This window comes from Eurypyga helias, unplaced genomic scaffold, assembly GCF_000690775.1.
Source record: "Eurypyga helias isolate BGI_N326 unplaced genomic scaffold, ASM69077v1 scaffold9051, whole genome shotgun sequence".
Classification (NCBI taxonomy): domain Eukaryota; kingdom Metazoa; phylum Chordata; class Aves; order Eurypygiformes; family Eurypygidae; genus Eurypyga; species Eurypyga helias.
In genome coordinates, this window is record NW_010228905.1 from 20978 (window position 1) to 40041 (window position 19064).

At 43.2% G+C, this 19064-nt stretch overlaps 1 protein-coding gene across 1 annotated transcript in view; it reads left to right on the forward strand.

Annotated features, from left to right (window-relative positions):
* ISM1 (isthmin 1, angiogenesis inhibitor) overlaps positions 1 to 17919 on the forward strand; it is a 27656-nt gene extending 9737 nt beyond the window's left edge. Inside the window, 5 exon segments of the mRNA XM_010160197.1 lie at positions 1 to 109; positions 9343 to 9610; positions 12593 to 12736; positions 15520 to 15609; positions 17243 to 17919. The exon segment at positions 1 to 109 is cut by the window's left edge and continues 35 nt beyond it. Coding sequence (XP_010158499.1) covers positions 1 to 109; positions 9343 to 9610; positions 12593 to 12736; positions 15520 to 15609; positions 17243 to 17760 — 1129 coding nt within the window. The 3' untranslated portion in view covers positions 17761 to 17919.
* The last annotated feature ends 1145 nt before the right edge of the window (positions 17920 to 19064 follow it).

A 19064-nucleotide genomic window follows, 5' to 3' on the forward strand; every position in this document is an offset into this window, starting at 1 on the left:
CGGCCATACGTCGTTGCAGAGAGATGGACCCAGATCTTTCCTTCTGGATCTCCCAAACTTCCCTGACCTGTCCAAAGCAGATATCAATGGGCAGAATCCCAACATTCAGGTACAAATTTATGTTAATGTATAGCTTTTTCATGAGTTGCACAAAATTATTTTACTGAATCAAGGGAACTTTCAGCCTGGCTTCCATGACATGCAGTCAGAACACCCTGCCTCTGTACCAGTAGCACCAAGTGAGAGTGTATATATGATAATATACATTGTAGATATCACAGTATATATATAAAGAAAATACAATATACATTTTGTCTAAGTGAATACACAGATTTCAATTTTTTTCTGAATTCCTTTTTGGATAATGTTGATGGCATAATTGTGTCTATCAACAGAGACTTGTTTATGATACTACAGTCATCTTTGCTATTGCCGTTTTAGAACATACACTCTTCTTTGATACTAAGTGGATATTTTAAATTCTGTTTTCAGTTCTCTGTTGCAAAATTTGTTTGGGTACAGATTCTCATTTGTTATGCTATTATAAAATGCAACCATCCCCAAAGGTTATAAAAGAACAGGTCTTTAACTTTCAGCTCAAAATGTGGTTTTCGGTATGGAACCGAGACTTAAAGTTAGCTTCTGCAGCAGCTGCCTGGAATAAAAAAAAGTTGTCTGCAAGAAATTTTGTTATATGTTATTCCTCAAACTGTTCTTGGGTTTGGAATAGCCTCTTACAAGCCACTTGCATCTTAAAACTTCAAGGATTACAATGAGGAAAAAATGACTGATTTGTTTTTAATTCAGAGCCTTAAAGCAAAATTGGCATTAATAAGCAGTCTTTTTTAACCAAAACAATAAATTGGAATGTTGTTCTGCCTAAGATGTGCTTATAAAAACAATACACTAATAGAACTGGTTTTCTGGTTAAATTAATTCCTGGCTTCTTATAGTTTCCAGCCCACAAAATTACCATCCTTTTGATATGTCTGAGAAGTACGTACGTAAAGATAAAATAGATCTGTTGGTGAGAGACCAACATGATCGGGCGAGAACAAGCTGTCTCCAAGTTGACGTTCCATTACATCATAGATGGCTTGCAACCTAAGCAGCCTAACAGATTTGGATCAAGTGCAGGTCCAATACTTGAGAGGCCAAGGTAGTAAACATGTTCAACATGTGGTGACTGGACACATCACTCACGCCAGGAGAAGCCTTCCAGAAAGCCTCAGGAAGGGAAGGTAGGGAAGCTGTAGGGGCCCCAGATTGTGGCATGAGGGAAATAGTGTAAAAGATCATTGTTTGAACAGTACGTGAACCACAGAGGAGGACGGGGAAACAAAGACCACCTCTGATTGGTAACAGCATTTTGTGTTTAGACCCAGGGAATAGATAAATGAGATGGAAACATTTCCCTGGCTTGTCTTTATAGTAACTGCTTCTGCTATGAACTCTTTTCCCACCATATGATCTTGGAAATGTGTCAGCCAACTATGTCAGCAGTTCTGCTGGACTCTGACAACTGGGAAGCCCAGTCCTGTAAACTGGAAAACACTGGGAAACATTGATCCAGAGGTCTTGTGCACAAGGATCAGCCCTAGCGCAAACAGGATCCCTAAGTTCTGCATTATATTTAGACTGCTTACTTAGGTGCACAAATAGGAGTATACAAAGCTTCTTTAAGTTCCTGGGTGGGAGTCCTGCAGAAGGTCAGGCCTCGTGGAGACAAAACTCCCATTAATTCATTGCAGGGTCAATGAAGGTTTGTTTCTCTGCCTAAAGGTTGTAAAAGACGTCCCACTCTTTCAGGGAAACAGTTTTATAGTGAATTCTTGCTCCTTAAACAGTAACATACTGACCTGAATGGAAATAATGAGACGTGTTGACTTGCAAATTTCTCATTAGCTGTTTGGCAGGTGAGAACAGAATCAATACCCGTTTTTCTTTTTGCACACTGGCTTTGACTCTGCAAATTACAATCCCAGGGCTGTTAACTTAGAATTCTTTGCAGGACAGTGAGGTTGGAAAGAGAAAAAAGCCTGTGTGTATTAATCTAGTACAATGGCCACCTTTACCTCTCAAAGACCCACAGCCTCTTTTCCCTTCTACTAGTACAAACCTGCATAGACCAAAAATAACATTTTTTATGGGAAATTATACCTGGAAATTTTAAAAGCCTGGTAAAGAGACATAAAACTCAGCCTGAAAAAGCAGATCAAAAAGGTACTCCAGTGAGTTCTGTTTAAGGCCATTCCTTCTCTGGTTTCCTGTGAGACAGCAACTGCTGTATCATGCCCTCATTGTGTGCTCTTCCAGGGAGGAAGTGGTGGATATCAGAACACCATCACAAGAATTCAGGAAATTAACATGTCCCCAGGTACTAGTGTATTTATCAGGTGGTAATCAAATGTAAGTATAGTGGACGGTCTTCTAGGAAAACCTCAGAAACAGCAGTTGGAGCTGCAGTAATCCAAATGTTATTTGATTATTTGCCTGCAAGACCAGGACAACACTTACTGGTCTTTCTGTGGTGTTACAGCCTTGTAAAATCGCCTGTCATTTCAAGTGGCATTTTATGCTTTAGCATTGCTTCCATGCCAGTTGGTTGAGAGTAGCTGCAGTAGCTGCTGTTGAGCAAAGGCTAGCTGTTTGGTTTGGGGCTTTTTGTTTTCTTCTTTTGTGTCATTTTAATGATTGTGTCAATGCCTGGAAGACTTCTGGACTAGAAGGTGCTTACAAGAACTGAGCACACGTTTCTTTGGATTTCCTTTTACAAGTGGAAAATCCCTTCCATGTAGGTTTCCTTGAAGCATTACAAATGGGAATGGCACCGGCTCACAGGGTCTGACGCTTCACTCTTCTGTAGGTTGGTGAACTAGCCGTTGGATGCCTTTGCAGACCTTGTATTTGGGCAGGGATATTGTTCAGAATAAGAGAGAATTGTTCTTACTCCTGACTAACAGAATGAAGTCACATGGGAGGTGGGAACCTGCTTATTTTCCATTTCTGATGGGTTTTTCTTGTCTGTTATAACCAGTCTTTTACAACCTCTCAGCTCTTCTCTGACACCAAACCTCTGGAGCTAGCTGCTTCAACTTGAAATTGAGCTTTGGCTCTTGTTCCTCCCCTTTTCTTTTTACTCCTGGTTTCCCAGGCTTCTGTGCTGTAACAGATAGCGTGCTGCTCTCTGTTGTCCCACTGCATTGCAGCTTTTCTAGCAGTGCTGGACACCATGATAAATGAGCAGAAAAGGGGAAAACTCCTTACTGTGTGTCAGGCAAAGGCATTTTGTTGATGCTGATGCTCTTCAGAGAACTTGAACCTTGATCAAGCTTCGCAACCAGTATACCTGAAACACAGCTGGGTGAGTTCCAGTTGCGATGGGTGTGTTACACGTTTTGGATGACGAGACAAGCTGCAAATAGAAACTGTGCAGCATTCAGCACGACTCCTGTCCTAAGAAACATGTTAATGTGCCCTGGAAAACTAAAGTAAGTCAGGATATGATTGAATCAGTTGTGATTAGTATCCTTGCTTTTGACTGGTAATAGTTGATATGAGTGAGTTTAAGACAGAAGTAGTTAATGCTGCCTGCTTGGGCATGTTTTCGTAGTGATTTTGCACGAAGCCTGTGGGCTATATACACCAGTTACGGCACTCCAGTGCTGCCGTGTTAGCTTCATTTATTCTCTGTGATATCTATTCAGTTTCTACCTTCTCTTAAATAAACTTCTACTCAGAACCACCCACTCTAAGAACATGGGCAACTACAGTGAAATAAGGCTGTATGATCTGCTTTTAAAAAAGAACTGCAGACTTCCAATCATGTGCCATTTCTCCGGGTTCATCCATGGCCATTTCCCTCACCTCCATCTATATCACATGTCACCTTTAACACATTTTATTAGATGTGTTTTTTAGGTAGCAGTTCTACCTGTCATTTGAAGCTGCTGGTTTCACTGCACTGGAAAGCAACACCCTCTCAGTATCGTCACAAAAGGCTCAGTACTGAGCTCTGACCAGTAAATCTCATCCCGGATGGAGCACAGTAAGAACTGGAGTGCCCCACTAGTGCTTATTTCTTGTAATGCTTTTAATGCTGAATAGTTTAAGGTAGTAGCGAAGCAATTGTCCCTATGGGTAAATTAAGACCCAGAAAAGCAGAGAGCACATGTTCATTTTCATGGTCCTTGGGCTGGGTCTGTACGGTGGAGAACTCCCTGCTCCCAAGACTATCTCTGCAGCCAGTATGCCTGCTTCCCTGAGCTCGCTGCAGCACCGGGAGCACGGCGTAGCCATGCCAGGAGCTAGCTAGTCCTCCTAGCAAGCTGGAGAGACTGGTCTGGGCAGAGAAGGGTGCCAGGGGCCGTGGTTAAACCGTTTTCAGTACCAGGGCTGTTACTACCTCTGCACAGATTTCGTAATGTCATGGTGTAAGGAGAGCTTGCAGCAGAGTGCAAAATTCAGCGCTGGGTTTCAGACCAGATTGTTAACTCTGGGGTTCAGTTAGGCCCATCAGAGAGGATTGACAACTAGGATTGACAACATTACATATAAATTTCAAGTTTCAAGTCACGCTGTCTTTGCTCCCAGCAAATTTTGAGGGTCCTTCACTTTTCAAGCCCAGAACACTGTTCTAAGTGAGCTGTCATGACATAACCAGAAGTCAATTGGTGTCGCTCCTGATACCATTTTAAGTAAAGTGGTTGGGTGGTGTAAACCTAAATTTAGCATTTCAGCGTCTTATAATGAACTGATCTCTGTTCTTCTGTTAGGGTTACCTCATTACTGACTTGCACGTATCTACCTTTACGGAATGGCAAGTTCTGCGTTGCAGATTTGCATCAGTTGCATGATGGAAACGGATGATAGAAATGTCATAGAATCCACTGCTTGCACAATATTGCAAATGTAGCTCTTCCTGAAAGATAATCTTCCAGTCGCTTAAGGCAATGTTTACACCATTAAAGTGAATTCAGAAACATTGTCTGAGTAAACAGGATGAAGTACACAGAACTTTCTGTGCGCTCCAGCAGGCGGGGATAATATTTATCTTCTGTATATATTTTTGGCCAGGAGAAAATTGGATGTTGGTGTCTCAAGACATCTGTGCTTGATACAATTGTTTCACTATAAACTGACTGCAAATCTGTTGTTTTAATGTACCTATGCCAGTAGTTTTTAACAATTTTTAGAGGAATGTCCTTATTAATAGCTCACACAACCATAAAAGAAGCAGCTTCTTTGTAAGTTTGAATACTTCTGGAGGTCACTGTGGATTTATGCGAAGAACCATGTTACCACAGACATTTTGGAAGGCTTGACCCAAAAAAAAAAAAAAATCTTTACAGTTTTGATAATGACTGGAAGAAGAAATCAGAGAAAATGAAGTCTTTGAAACAGTCTCCAAGATAGAAGTACTAAACCAGGTCTATATTTTAATTTTTGAGAGAACATGTTTTTGTTGGAGTAGTTATACAGCATGAAAGCTTTTCTAGAACTGCTTTAAATGCCCATTTTTAATTACTCTAGTTCTAGATCTGATTTCTTTTTTCTTTTTATTAAAAAAAAAACCAGTATAGAAATCAATCAAACAAGAAATATTTGTGTATTATGTGTATGTATAGTCACGAGCTAATGTTGTTAAGTCTATCTGTAAATATTGGGAAGAATTCAGTGAATCCTGATTTTCAAAATTGTAGACTGGGACAGGGGCGCAATTGCTCACCCAAAGCAGCAGCCTCTTCTCACACTTCTGGGTCAATACCATGGAGTGATTACTAGGATTACTCACTGATTTCCTCCCTGCCTCTGGAAGGTCCATTAGAGTTAAATAGGGCTGGGCAGAGCATAGCTGAGTCCCTGAAAACAAACACAACTAGAGTCGAATAAAGCTGTCTTTTTTAATTTCCAAGCGTGGCAGTTCAGACAATCCCAGGACTCTGTATAGAATTTCTTTTGCTCTATGGTTTTTATGCCACACATTAAACAAACAACTAGTTAATCAAAGCTTAAAACAGTGCGAAGAGGAATATAGGTGTGTGTCAGTCTAACACATTGGATTTTACTTTTGTTATGTTCACTTTTTAAAGAGGCTTTAAAGCTCATTTTAAAGACCTTTGTAATAAGCCTCCTTGGTAGGAAAAACAGACTGAATAGGGATATCTGCCTGCACAGACTTGTCTTGAAAGCAAGTAAGTGGCAGCACTGTTGGAAGTTTCATCAGGTCTTGCGCCCCTGGAAGTTTGTGCGTTACACCTGCCTCTCCTCCCCATGTAGCACGTAGCTCAACAGAAGTTTCTCTATCCCTACAAACCCTCTTTTGCTTAAACTGACTTGGTGTCCTAAGTATTTTAAATCAAGTCCCTGTGGTTCTTCAAACTGTACCTGGCTGAAATAATGTGAGTTCATGCTGATTCACTACCATATAACTACAGATTACCAAAACAAATGGAATGATTATCAAGTGCCCTCTGCCTTTTAATAGGAGAGGGGGTTTATTTGGTTTGTTGGGTTTTTTTGTTGTTATTGTTTTGGTTTGGTTGGGGGCTTTTTTGTTTGGTTTGGGTTTTTTCACATTGCTGAGTCATTACTTACAGAGTTACTGTGGTTTTACATACTTGCTACTGAAGTACTAGAGTCATACAAATGTTCACATGGGCAGTACTAAAGCCCTGCCCCTGACCAGCAGTGCACAGTGTTAGCACTCAGTGACACCATTTCACTTATTGTGAAAACTCTGTTTTGCTTGGATGGATGCGACAATTTTGAATCCCTGAACTAACCCTGATGTTTTCAAACTTATGAAATCCATTTTTAATTCTTGGCCTGTAGAAACTGAGGTTTAATGAAGTAATCATTCCAATTCCACATTTAGTCTGGGATTAAAATATCTCTTGTGTAAAGATGCTATTAGGCTGACAACAGCACTTTCCCTCGCTCTTGGTCTTTCTCCCAGTGGAGCTTCTTAGTAGCCTCAAAATTGTTTCATTTCAATGACCTGGTCTGTGGTCAAATGCAGGGCAGGAAATAGATGTAAAATCTCCTTTCTTCAAAACAAGAGGCATGGGCATTGTCCTGCCTGTGCAGCTGTGTCTGCAGCTACACAGCTATGGCAGCAGTGCTGGTTCACTTCCTGTGTCACACTCCTCTGTGGATCACAGGTAGCTGAAGAAACACGGACACTCTTTTCTTCCTTTTTCTTGTGTGTGTCTTGTGATTTTATTCCTAACAATTGTATAAAGCTAAACCTGTAACACACCAGAGGCTGTGCTGCTGTTCAGAGAGACCTGGACAGGCTGGAGAGTTGGGCGAAGAGGAACCTCATGAGGTTCAACAAGGGCAAGTGTGGAGTCCTGCCCCTGGGGAGGAATAACCACCGGCACCAATACAGGCTGGGGGTGACCTGCTGGAAAGCAGCTCTGCAGAGTGGGACCTGGGAGTGCTGGTGCACAGCAAGTTCACCATGAGCCAGCCATGTGCCATCGTGGCCAAGAAGGCCAATGGTGTCCTGGGGTGCCTTAGGAAGAGTGTGGCCAGCAGGTCGAGGGAGGTCATCCTCCCTCTACTGTGCCCTGGTGAGGCTGCATCTGGAGTGCTGTGTCCAGTTCTGGGCTCCCCAGTTCCAGAAAGACAGGGAACTACTGGAGAGAGTCCAGAGGAGGGCTACGAAGACGATGAGAGGACTGGAGCATCTCCCTTATGAGGAGAGGCTGAGAGGGTTTGTTTAGCTGGGAGAAGGGGGGTCTGAGAGGGGATCTCATCAGTGCCTATACATACGTAAAGGGTGGGTGTCAGGAAGATGGGGCCAGGCTCTTCTCAGTGGTGTCCAGTGACAGGACGAGGGGCAATGGCCATAAACTGGAACACAGGAGGTTCAACCTGACCATGAGGAAACCCTTCTTCCCTGTGAGGGTGACAGAGCATGGAACAGGCTGCCCAGAGAGGGGGTGGAGTCTCCTTCCCTGGAGATACTCAAAACCTCCTGTGCAAGCTGCTCTAGATGATCCAGCCTTGGCAGAGGGGTTGGACTAGATGATGTCCAGAGGTCCCTTCGAACCCTGACCATCCTGTGATTCTGTGATTGTGTTATCAAAAATGCAAATCTGTAGAGCCATGTAAATTACTTTTATCATAATAGCACATTATTCTGGTTTTACTGGTTTTACACAACCTTTCTATCTCGGAGTACTGTCTTGAAACACTGCTCTGTAAATCTGTAAAACACGAAGAGTACCTCCATACCTATTAAACACTGTAGGTATATCTGATAGTCACTTCTGTGTCATGGCTGTTTGGCCAGTCCAGTGTAATCACTGAACCACATTAGCACAAAGCATCAGATCATTTTACAGTGTATCTGTGGCCATACCATACCTGCACAACAAAATTTCTGATGACTACTTCCTATTTCTATCTAAATAGCCACCTATATGACCACATAGTATTTATCCAAGAGTTTCATAATTGCACATTGTTCAGCACAGCAAAGGAGTAATCAAGGGTTGTTTCTATGCAGAGTTGTATTTACATTCGTGATGTCTGTGAGGGAATTGGGCAGCAAACTTTGAAGCAGGTCCCCTTTCTGTGCTGGAGAGTACAGTGATATACAACCCATTGCTGAAGAAGCCCAGAGCCAAGATTCAGAGGGCTTCGCAGCAAGTGACTGACTCAGCGAGTGTTGGAAGAGCTGCCGGCTCTTATCATGGCAGAGGGTGGTTTCACACGGGGGTGACAGCCCATGCCACTGTACGATGGAAACGCTGGTGCTGTGGGGAGAGCTGTGCGAGGGGATGGGCAGAGCTGCCGCTGAGGGCAAGGCAGCTGCAAACCAGGCAGAGACCCTGGGCTCTGCGTCGTCCACCTCTGCACTCATGGACTTACTTAGCCCCTACTGTCTTGAGTCAGTCCGAGTCCTTGGAGTGGTCTCTACACGCTTGTGTGCCTCATGCTTGCCTCAAATTCAGCCTCAGTGTAATCAGAGTAACAGGTTTGGTTTTCTTTTTCCCAGTCATGTATGTTCGGGTTTAAACATCTTTTCCCCATAAGGCAGAAGATTCTGCTGCAGAGGGTTTAGGCACAGCATGGGTTATTGTTTTGTGTGGGATTTTTCCTAGCCTTTGTTCCAAGGCCGGATTCAGCAGAGGTAGCAGAAGGAATCACTCAGCTGCTGCGTATCTCTGGGCTCAGTAATCTGCATATGGTTTGCAACGTGCGAACCCTGCAGTATTGCACAGCCCCTTTGCGAGGCAACACCAGTCATTTGTCTTCGCTGTATAGAGGGCTTCCCGCTGACTCGGAGGAGATACGGACAGACAGGCTGGTCTATTTTCAACCTCATAGGTTACCATTGAAGTGGTGGATGGCCCCGACACCGAGACGGACAAGGATCTGCAGAAAGAGAGCAGCAAGCCTAGCTGGCCAGTCCCATCACCTGACTGGAGAAACTGGTGGCAGAGGTCTTCCACCTTGACTCGCATGAGCAGCGGTGACCAGGACTACAAGTATGACAGCACTACTGAGGACAGCAACTTCCTAAACCCTCTCGGTGGGTGGGATAGTCATGCACCCAGTCACCGGACATTTGAGTCCAAGGAGCAGCCGGAGTATGGTAAGTTTGCATTCCAGGCCTCTTATGGGCATCTTGGGATTGTAAAAACGAGTTTGGGGGAAATGAGAATGGTGAGGCATCGCTGACTGTAGGCCAAGCAAAATAGAATTTTTCAACATGTGGCTTTTGTTCATCAGCTTTTAAATACAAATCTGCGCAGATGCACAAGCTGTACTGTGGTAGCTGCATTCCACTAGTAAGTCTATAATCTTGAAAATCATACCAGTTATGCCATAAGAGGACCTTTTTTTAGTCCTAAATGTACTTTTTTTAAAAGCAAAGGAAACAAGGTTTCATATTTATTTTTAGAGGAAGGATAAGTACAAATTTAGAATCGTGCGGTGGTTTGGGAACCAGAATGTAATTATTGGATAAATAAACAAGATTTAAAACGTGGTAGTATTTGGTGGATACACAAGACAAATTATGTTGGTGCATGTGTGGGGAGTGGCATATGCAGCAGGAACATTGTGTATTTGCATGTGTGATTCTCTTCCAGATGTGTCATGGTGAAAACAATTGTTTTCAGCTTGTTGTATGAAACAGTTACAGAAACTAGAAAGAGGGAGGAGCGACAGTCATTCACTGCCCCAACAGCTGTAACTATCCACATGGGAATGACTCATGGGAAGTGAACTAATAGGTGCTCACAGGTAGCTCAGAGCCTCGGGGATGTAAGTTGTATGCAAATATAGAAGATGTTTAGTTAAGCAGGGTTTCAGAGCCACAGTACTTTTACCCTGGTGCTTCGGTTGTGTTCCCTAGATACTGCAGAGTGGCTGTCATGCACCAGTTCCGTCTTATTTTTCCCATTTTGGTTAACTTCAAGTCCTAGAGCTTTAACAATTGAGAGACACTTTTCGTGGAACAGTGTATTTAAACACATACACTTGTATTAAACTTTGAGGCCAGAAGATTAAAGTCTATCCCTTCTTTTTGCACCTGCATTTATTCATGGGCATGCTTTATTGCCAAGAATTCATATATTAGGTAGTTATTCATTTCCGTAAAATAAAATTGCTTTCACAAATAATTGTGGTAGGAAAAAAGATTATAAGAATTACAAATATTAAAAAGGAAAGAATAGATTGAGCTCCAGCTGAAAATCTAACGTGGTGTATTTAATAGTAGAAACTGTGTCTCGTAGTGCAGTATAGACAGACACTAGCTAGGTAGGCCTAAAAATTACCTTAGAGCTCTGTGCTGTACGCCAGAGCATTCCACTAATTCTAAAAGACTCTTGGCCTTCTCACTACCCTAAAATGTCAAGTGCCATTGGCCTTGGCCAGGAGAATGTAGCAGCATATCCTGCCCCTCTTGGGGCTTTCATGCTAGTTCCACCCATTGACCTCTTCACACTTTTCACGGCTCTATCTCCCTCATCCTGCCCCTGCTAAAAAACAAAATCAGAGGAAACAAATCAGAGTTGGAAAAGAGCTGGGAAGGAGATCAAGGCCAGGGAGAGGGGGCAGATCGTGGCTTTTCCTAAGCTGTTTTATGCCTTTTCACTCTGCTGTAGTGCCTCCCTGTTGGCAAATCCCAGAACCGCGGGTCTTTGCACACAGACAGTAGCCATGTTCTCACCCACATCACACCATGGACACCCGATTCAAGTGTGGTGGCTTCCCAGTCTGCAGCCATGTCAGGAAAGGAGGAAGAGCACATGAGGTCTCTGACACGAGGAACTCGCATCTAGGCAGCTTCCTACGAGTGAGATACATAACATTCCCATACTCCTGGCAATAAATATTTAATAGCATCCCACAGTGTTGTCGTCAGTCATTACATATGGTACAAATCAAGTTACATGTTCTACTAACCAGCTCAGGAAGCCCACAGACGGCATGGCCGTGGGGGGGAGCGGGAATCGCGTGTAGCACAGAGGCCAGTGTAGGCAGGGATCTGTCCCTGTGTCTTGGCTGTACGTACACATTCAGCCTATAGCTATAGAGCAGGGCTGTCGCACAGTCACTACACACGAGTTTGCTTTGCTACCAGTGGTAGTTTAACCCCAGTGAGCAAAGGCAGCAGGTTATGATCACAGGGTCAGTTAACTATCTCCCGTATTGCAGGGAAATCCATTAAGCCAGACAATCCCTAGCGAGAGACAACACTCAGCTGGGGAAGCCAGTGGGAAGGCAAGAAAACTGGGATTGCTTCATGGATTGCATGTGGTGGCCTGCACGAGGTGGGATGTGCAACAGTGAACTCGGCTAACAGAGCTGACTGGTTCTAAGGGGTTCAGATACTTAGAGTAGCACCGAGCCACGGTGCTGCAGTCTCGGTATTGACTGCCCTTAGCTGTCTAACTGGGGAGAATAAAATCGTGGTTCATTTTCACAAAGTTCCTGGTAGTAAACAGTCAGATTTTATGTTATTTAGTAATGTAAACTACAAATCACACGTTGTTCTGGGTGCAGGATCCTTATGGGGGTCCCTATATTCATGGCAGTACTCCCGTACTATGTGTTTCCTGTTCAAGGGACTGAGAAACGAAACTGCAATTTTCATGCATGACCCTCAGCCTCCCGGAGGCCAGCATTCATTGTGTCCTAAGAATTAATTGAGTATTGTTGTGCTGTTGCTGTGTGTTTTGAAAAGAAGAAAAAGAAAACTTCCATTTATCCTGTGCCTGATTAGTCTGTGGTCAGAAAACATACTCCGATATAGAGGGGAATTACGTGAATAGATGTTACTGTTAGTTCATGACCCAGCTTCGCAGCTGAGGATTCTCAGCTGCCAAAAGGTCAAAAGAGAAAGGAAATATTTTTTCAAATAATGTTGCATGCATTTCCCTGAGGAGCATCAAGTGTGAAAACTGTTTAAACAGCAGGCTTACGCCTGGCATTTAGCCCAAGCTTCAGGTAGAGACATCTGGATTCCATTCGTGTTTTGCCACTTTAATCAAAACCACTGCACAGTAGTTTCGCGTAGTAGGAGTTTTGTTTCTTCATTTCCTTCCTCACCTTTGTTCTTGCACAGATTACATCGATGGCGAGGGAGACTGGAGCCCGTGGTCCCTGTGCAGCGTCACCTGCGGGAGCGGCAACCAGAAGCGGACGAGGTCCTGCGGGTACGCCTGCACTGCCACGGAGTCACGGACCTGCGACAGGCCCAACTGCCCAGGTGTGGTCACGTTCACCTGAACGGCACGGGAGGGGTGGGGGAGAGGCGGGCGAGGGCAGCGAGCAGAGCCCTCCTGGACACAAAGCCCAGGGCCCTGTTGCTCCTGGCTAGGTAAGAGTTTCGGTGGGAAGAGACACAACTGGTTTCCAAGGACATTTATGACATGGCAGGTTATTCGCTGGTAATAATATGCTGCCAGAGGCACTCTACTACCCCTGGGACTTAAATGGGAAATACAGGCTTTTTTTAGGTTACAACAGTAATTTCTGTGCACGGTATGTTTTGTATTGCAAAGGGTGTAACCTACTCTCTTGAAACAAATTAGTATTGATTTTAGAACGTCAAAACAGCTGTGCTGTTACCTCCGTGAGCTCCTATTTTGCTGTGCAGGGAACGGGCATGCCTGTGTTGTGAACAAATAGCTCCCCCCCCAGTCATATGGCTTTTAAGTTTTGTGCCTAATGTATACAGAGTTTCTTTAAGACTCCATGTGTATTAAGATGAAAAAATACTTGAAATACCTGCTTTGCATTTCAGTCCAGAGATTTTGAGTTTGTTGGGCATTAGTATACAAAATTTCCTGTCCTAGAAAGTCAGTGTTAAGGTGGAAATGTCATCTCTATTTCATTACGTGTTGCTTGATAATTGGAGCGTTATAAAACAGCGAGTTTGGTCCTGCGACAGCTGTAGACAATGGGATGAAGGGATGTACAGTTTTGGCTTGTTCAACAAATATGGCCAAGGGGCCTTCCCTTCGCTCCTACCTGTCTACAGGCGTTGACATCTAAATGCCAGCAATGGAGGTCTCCTTGCCATCATGCAGTTTTTGCTTTGATGAAAGCAAGGCTGAGCACCCAAACCTACGCCATAGAAATTTAAATCTGCTATGGAAAACTTACCCATGCTGTTCTTTAAATGCTGCTGTGTGTTTGGATTTAGGCACTTTTGTAGTGCAGTGATGCAGTAGTTGCCCCAACGCATGGGATATGTGCAATTTCATTACTTCCCAAGATCAGACAGAAGTAATAGCACATGCTGTGGTGGTATGCCTTTCACTGAGTTTACTTAATGAGTCAGGAAGGCAGAAATTCTTAAACTGGAGGTCAGGTTTTTTGATGGGAGGTGAAATGTCAGCAGTGCTGGAGAGAAGACTTAGGAACCTCGGTGAGAGAGTTGGAGAGAAGTTTCTCACTCGCAGATAGATGTGTGCATCAGTTGCAAGGTACTGGCTGCTAGGCAGTTCAGGAGAAGGAAAATTATTTCTGTATGCTCTCATACATCCTAAAACCTCAATAATAAGGGGTTAATCCCAGAAGAAAGCTTGTAGCCCTCAGTTACGTTCTCCAGTATTTATTACCAGCTAGCATCAAACAGTGGCAAACTTGAAAGGATATATTATGTCATATAACAGACCCCCAACGATCAGCAGGCAAAATATATTCTCTCTTAGGGGCTGTGCTGACATTTTTAAAATTACAAGGGCAAAGCTCAGCTTCTGGTGTTTATAATTCAAGCAGTGAATTACTGCCTTGTAATGGGTTCTTGGGTATCTATTATTCTGCATCTACTGCTGGAGTTAAGGCATAACCCTATGATAATTGTATTGAAAAGCAGCCTGAGGCTGTTTTGAAGCTTTGCAAGCCACTATTATGCCCCAGTTCAGGAGATCAGGAGAAAGTTCATTGGCAAGAAGATGGATGGTGAACAGACCATATATTATATTATTAACCATATAGTTATCACATATTAAAGAGCTTTCTGCTCTCCTTGGAGGGTTTTAATTTAGTGGAGAGAAAAAAACCCCAAACCTGTTCAAATGCTTCTTTGAAGAGACATTTATTTTAAGGACACATGGCTGAGAAACATTAGGGAGACATTAGCTGGTAGGCCAAACTAAAGCAGCAGTGAAAGGATGTTTAATTCAGCAAGATCAATTAATACATTTTCTGGCAATCCGTGTTTCTCTCTACTGGTAGAAAACGCTTACCTGGAGGTTTTTAGAAGATCGTGATGTTTTAAGACCTTGATATTTTATACGATTGCTAGAGGCAGAGTGGTATGGGATTGACTGGAGAAGTTTTTCATCTCTTGCCTACTCACACCTTTCAATTCCCTATCACTGTGAGAGACCAACAAGCACCAGTCTATTCTAATAGTGTCATTCTTCCTTGTACTTCCTGAAAAAATGGTTGCCCACATATGGATATGAACTTATTCCTCTGTCTTCAGGCACGTCGCTCTGTTTTAAGAAGCGGCACAAAGGCTGTCTCCTTTAGACATCCCCTTTTACCCAGGGCCTTACAGCTTCCATTAGGACACTCATTTTTATCCTGGCGGTGACTTGGGATATCTGCTCTGGAGAAGATGCTGGTCACATAAAGCAGACCAGGTGGCCGTTGGTGAAGTGTGTGCAAAGCTCCTGACTGGGTTATGGGAGATGCTGGGAAGCCTTGCATCGGGAAGAGGAGGAACAAAATCAGTTCCCTCACTGCTGTCCCCGCACTGGGTTCATAACTGACCAGTTTGTTGCTTAAATATAATCTAAGGTCTAAAACTTGAAAACTTCTGACCTTTCCTCTAAGCTAACACTTTATCTTCCTCACGTCACGGATTCCTTGGTCATTCTACTATTAAACGAATGCTCCTTCCTGCAGCGACTTCAGATTATTTCCCTGCCAGCCGAAAGCACCTTGCAGAGCTGGCGAAGGAGGGGGTGGCAGTTGACCACATTGTGTTTTAATGGGACAACACCACCACCACTAACAAACACCTGTTTGTCTTAGGGATTGAAGATACCTTCCGGACAGCTGCCACTGAAGTGAGCTTACTTGCAGGAAGCGAAGACTTCAACGCTACCAAGCTGTTTGAAGTTGGTAAGCAGCCTAGCCAATCTTTCAGTAACTGATAAGAGACTTCCATAGATTTTCCTGTTCTGCCTCTCACTGCGGGACAGAGATTTTGAGTTTACTGTTAAAAAGGTCAGTAATAACGGCCACTTATTATCTTGCTTAAGTTTATGATCTGAACCTTAACTTGCTTCTGACGTAGAATCTTTCTCCTCTTAGCACATTTCTGTGCTGCTTCTGGTATAAAATAACGATTCTCTCTCCAAGTTCAGAAAAGAGCTGTAAGGCTCCACACTAACGGAGGGAAAAAAAAAAACCCACCACCATTTAGCATTTTGCTGAAATAGCCTCAGATAGAAGCTACAATAAAAGCACTATAGGTACAACTGTCACATTAAAAAAAATGACAGTGACTTTTATGAGCATGCATACATTTACATCTGTGTGCTGCAGCGGGGCTAGCCAAGCAGCTTCCTAGAGCACGACTGGATGCTGATCTATCTAAAACTCAGCCAACCTCTGTAATGCTCTCATCTCATCTCTCCAATGAAACCATAGTGTGGCCGCTCTTAGGCACTGCATGCTTGGTTAATTGGATAAATAATGTAATCCAGCACCTCCCTCCTATGGGGGTAGAACACAATAGTTAATGACATCTGGGACAGGACTCTTTAAGGAGATAGGAAAACAGGACACAGATCACTAAGTAAATATTTAGCAAGAATGTTTGTGGTAAGAGTTTTAGGTCCCAGTCTTTGCCTTACTCCAGAGATACAGGCACCTTAAATCATGGTTTAGGCAGGAGACGTTTAACTGGGTTCTCCCAAGACTCTTGCAGAATAATAATGTGACAGTATTAAATATGCTACCAGTCTATTATTCTATGATTCTATAAACGTCTTTAATCCCAGCTATGACTCATGGCTGTGGTGCCATTAAACCCTCCTAATGTACAGACACTCTGATATGATGTCACATACGCCCTTTTAGAATCTGCATCACTTCTGGCTGCACTTGCCAACTAAGATGTCAGTCTCCGTGTTTGAACTACAGCTGCTTGAAATACCCCACTGCGCAGATGGAGACCAAACAGAAAAAAGAATTTGTTAGTTAAAAGGAAGACTGAATGAGGGCTTAATAATGAACTTCAAAAAAGTAATCAGGGCCTTGCTTGCCATCTTGGTATGTCAAGTGTATTTTAATCCTTCAACATCTGAGTCTCCTGTTCTTGCAAGGTGAGTGTGTGGCCCAGGGGGTTTAAAACTGGAGACTGACATCAAATCACTGACGGGTTGAAATCACTCCCTATTTCAGTTCAGTCGCTTGTAAACCCACAATGATGTTTCTTGTGACGCATGGGGATATCGGCAGCTGAATTAGAATTTGCTGGGTAGAAAAAGCGTCTAAGATTCTTCCTGGCATGGTGCTGCACTCTAATTCAGAGTAGCGCTGCCTGAGGCCCTACAGGCAGTCACACATGTGATTGCTCTGTCTGACAAGACAGCACATTAACACATTGCAGGCAGGGAAGGAAGCTTCCACTGCCCTTTCTTTTCTACTGCTGCTGAACAGTTACGCTTTACTAGTTTGTTACCACCGGTCATACTAATCGGGATGCTGCGTAATGTATCTGAAGTTTCCGTTTCCTGCCTTTAAACAGATACTGATAGCTGTGAAAGATGGATGAGCTGCAAAAGCGAGTTCTTGAAGAAATACATGCACAAAGTGGTCAACGATCTTCCCAGCTGCCCATGCTCCTACCCCAGAGAAGTTGCATACAGCACTGCTGAAATCTATGATCGAATTAAGAGGAAAAACTTTCGCTGGAAAGATGCAAGTGGTCCGAAGGAAAAACTGGAGATCTATAAGCCAACTGCACGATACTGCATCCGCTCCATGCTCTCTTTGGAAAGCACAACGCTTGCAGCACAGCACTGCTGCTACGATGATAACATGCAGCTGATTACGAGAGGAAAAGGGGCAGGTACACCAAACCTGATCAGCATCGAATTCTCAGCAGAACTCCATTACAAAGTGGACATTCTGCCTTGGATTATATGCAAAGGTGACTGGAGCCGATACAATGAAGCACGACCTCCAAACAATGGGCACAAGTGTACAGAAAACCCTTCAGATGAAGACTACTACAAGCAATTTCAGGAAGCAAGGGAATACTGAGAAGGTTTTCCTCCTCTTCAGACACAAAATAGCATTCATTTCCTGGATGCCAAAGGACTGATAAAGGCTGCTGCATTGTCTTCTCGACAGGGGTTGAGGAGATTGACAGTTTCTTTCTGATGAATGTATATAGTTGTAATATAATACATAAGTATTTTTCATAGTGTGTGTAATTTATAAACACATATCTCTCTATCTCACACACACCTATTTTTGCATACAGACATACAGGAAACTTGGCCTGGTAGGATTTTATACTGCAATTACATTCATTTAATAATGTGCATTTCATTTTATTCCCCAACTGTAACGTAAGTGGGGGGGTAGAGGGGGAGGTAGCTGCCATCTCCACAAGACCCCAAGGCCCAGGCTGAGGAGGGCACATATTTAAAGGTTGCTATAAATAATAGGACTGAAGAATGTACTCTTCCATATGGGAATGGTTTACAAGATTAATGCACCTACTGCATCAATTTTCTCTACACTTGATTTCATGACTGGTCATATCTAAGACAGGAAGAACTTTTTTTTGGAAGGGCACTACTCAGAAGTGAATGGAGATAGCTACTAGCAATTTTTTCTTGGAATTCTTCCTCTTACCTTCTAGCTCAGGTCTTTGCAGTCTGGCTGGGGTAGGCTTGCAGGGAGATGTAGCTGTGTTTTTCCTGTGGAGCAGAAAATGTCCCGATTCAGTGGTTCTGCAAGAGTTACGAACAGATGGAGACATCTCAGATGTGGAGCTGCAGCTGTCAGGGCTTATGCCTTGTGCTGGGAGCAGCTACCTGGAAGCGAAGCATGCCCTCAGTCTTTGGGGAGTGAGGCTAGAGAAGGAAACAATGTCAAAAGAAAAAAAAATCACAGTTACTCCCCAATTTTTCATATGAAGAGTGTTTAGATCTGCTTGATTCTTTCTTGTAAGAAAAGATGTTTATTTTTTTAAAGAACAGGAAAAGTGGAATACACATTTCTAAGTTCCCTGAGATAAAGCATGCAACCAGCCCTTTTCCCCCATTTATCACATGCTGAGTGCACAGTGACCTACAGAAGAAGCGGTTCTTTAAGGAAGCTATCTGGGAGGAACAATTGGTGAGCTAAAATGTCTTAATTTTTTTAAAAACTAGCATTATTTTTGTAAAGTATTTATTGAATTGTAACAATAACAAGTGTGATATGTCTCTAACATGAAAGGCTTCTGTAGATGGAACTTGACTGCCAAGAACAAGGCTGTTGTTAGGCAAAGGTTTTACTTCCAAATTTTTATAAAGTGCAAGTTTACATACATAATCCTGTAATTAAGCAGCTGA